Source organism: Myotis davidii, unplaced genomic scaffold (assembly GCF_000327345.1).
Source record: "Myotis davidii unplaced genomic scaffold, ASM32734v1 scaffold30, whole genome shotgun sequence".
Classification (NCBI taxonomy): Eukaryota; Metazoa; Chordata; class Mammalia; order Chiroptera; family Vespertilionidae; genus Myotis; species Myotis davidii.
In genome coordinates, this window is record NW_006282874.1 from 581721 (window position 1) to 584373 (window position 2653).

The following is a 2653-nucleotide window of genomic DNA, read 5'->3' on the forward strand; positions in this document are numbered from 1 at the left end:
CCACGTACAGCCACACCCACCACACGTAAAATGTCGTGCCTACGTAAGCCACACCCACCCCACGTAAAGCACCGTGCCCACGTACAGCCACGCCCACCCCACGTAAAGCACCGTGCTCACGTACAGCCACGCCCACCCCACGTAAAGCACCGTGCTCACGTACAGCCACGCCCACCCCACGTAAAGCACTGTGCCTACGTACAGCCACACCCACCCCGCGTAAAGCTGGGCGCCCATTTTGCAGATGAGAAACCAGGCGACAGAGGCAAAGACTCTGCAGGTGAGACTGGGGGACTCGGTGCTGAGTCAGAGGCCCAGCTCTTTTCTCTGAAGCTGCAAGAAGATAGAATGAAAAACAAGAAAACCCCCCAAACCTGAAGGCTTGCATCAGTCTCTTGTATTTTACTTTTCCTGAGCCTCTCAAAGCCCCGTTCGCAGGAAAGGCAGTGATGCCCGTGGACTCCTGGGTTTCAGGTGAATCTGGATGTGTGTCCACCGAGACATCCCGTTTCGACAGTTCACACACAGGTTATCCAGCTCACGAGTGGGAAGGCTGAGGACAGCCGGGCTTTTCCAAGTCCCCATTTCACAGGTAGAGAATGAGGCTGGAGGGAAAAGGTCGTGACCTGAGGGGGGTCACATGGCCGTCACCTGCCCCGGGAACAGAGGCCAGAAGCCAGGCACCAGCCCCAGGGTCAGGGCCCTGGCTCAGCCATCACACTTAACGCTCACGTGCCTACCACTCAATCATGGCCGCCAGGAGAAAGTGCGGAGAGCTCCCACGGGCTCCTTGGTGAGGCCTTTTGAGCAAGTAAACTTTCTGCAGCATTAAAAAAAATTCGCTCAAGGATTATGAAAGGTTTGGAGTGGGCCGGGGTCGCTATGACATGAGGCCATAATGTATCAGAGGAGGCTTTTATTTCAGGCACCTGGGTGCAGCGGGGACTGGAGGGGGAGGCCGACTGTTGTAAACCTCTGCTGGCTGCAAGCCGCTCTGCTGACCTGACCGTCCCGTCAGTCCTGGGCTCCTCCCGTGCCAGGTGTCTTCTGGTTGTCCCAGCTCTGCGCTGCTCAAGGCTGCAGGCCTTCTGCTGGATACCTGCTAAGCGCAATACGTTTTCTCTGCCCCATGTTCTTCTCTCTCCTTGTCCTCAGAGGCGTGGTCAGCTGCTGCTCCTGGCAGGCCCAAGCCTCCGGTTCTGGGAGAGTCAAACCAGGCATCTTTAAAAAAAACACACAACATTTTTATTGATTTCAGAGGAAGGGAGAGAGAGAGAGAACGAGCAATGAGAGCGAATAATTGATGGGCTGCCTCCTGCATGCCCCCACTGGGAATTGAGCCTGACAGGGACTCAAACCTCCACCTCCTGATTCATAGGTTGTTGCTCAACCCCTGAGCCAGGCAGGGACTCGATTCATAGGTTGTTGCTCAACCCCTGAGCCAGGCTGGCTGGGCGAGACTGGGCTTCTTGATCGCTCCCACGTATGTCTGTGCCACACTTTGGGGTTCAGAAAGCACTTCCCCTCATGTCATCTCATTGTGAAACGGGGATGAGCAGAGTGCCTGCTCTTGTTGCTGTGAAGACCAGAAATAATGCTGTTTGCTGCTTAACCAAAAGCATTGGACAGTGAATAGGAAATTTGTGTTTGTATGGTTATCATAAAATGTAAGCACATTTTTACAAAGCATTACAGAATCCCGTGTTTGTATTTACAATATGTGAGTGCAGTGTGCTTCCTATGCTTTCTAATGGTGAGGGGCAGGGAACTCTTTAAATATCTAAGAAGGGAGCATCAGCTAAATAAATTATGCTCATCCTTGCAGTAGACGCTCTGTCGCCATGGAAACCAGTATTATCCGCTGAAAACGGGTTCCCAGCACCTTGCTGGATGCAGGGGAAACAGCTTGCCCATCAGCGTGTCTGGCCCAGCCCCACTCCCATCAATAACTCTATGGAAGTAAATGGGAAATGGTCAGGTCGATGCAAGGTGGTTAACAATGTCCCCGTAGATGGGAATGTGAGCATTTCAAACATTTTTTTGATTGCCTTTCCGGGCTGTTCTGAACCAGGCATGCACTCTTTTGTGGCAGGTTTAAAAAATAACGAAGTCACTTTAATGGCGTCATTAAGGAACTTGGCACAGTGATGTTCCATGAATGCTGATCACTTCCCTGTGAGAGTGTATGTTGTCCGCTGAGCCTCATGGCAGCCTTGGGGACACGCATGACCGTGTGACAGGAACCTGAGGGTTAGCATGCAGGCAGCTGGACAAGGCCCCTGCCAGTGGGTTCAGAGTGGGCGGGGTCTGAGGCAGGTGGTGTGACCCAGTGACCACACCTCCAGGCCCCCACGGGCGGGCTCTTTCCACAGCCCGTTGACCCCATCTCACCCTTCCTGTGGCCCCTGTAGGTTGCAAAAGCGTCCAGTACGACCTGGTCTTCCTGCTGGACACCTCCTCCAGCGTGGGCCAGGGCGACTTCCAGAAGGTGCAGCAGTGGGTGGCCAACCTGGTGGACACCTTTGAGGTGGGCCCCGAGCACACCCGCGTGGGGGTCGTGCACTACAGCGACCAGCCCACCACGACCTTCGAGCTGGGCCGCTTCCACTCCAGGGAGGCGGTGAAGGCGGCCGCGCGCTCCCTGGCCTTCCAC

The 2653-nt window shown here is 54.8% G+C and overlaps 1 protein-coding gene across 1 annotated transcript in view; it reads left to right on the forward strand.

Moving 5' to 3' along the window:
- The window catches only part of COL22A1 (collagen type XXII alpha 1), a 109580-nt gene that overhangs the window by 937 nt on the left and 105990 nt on the right, over window positions 1–2653 (forward strand). Inside the window, 1 exon segment of the mRNA XM_015561428.1 lies at window positions 2412–2653. Within this exon segment, the coding sequence (XP_015416914.1) occupies window positions 2412–2653 (242 nt within the window).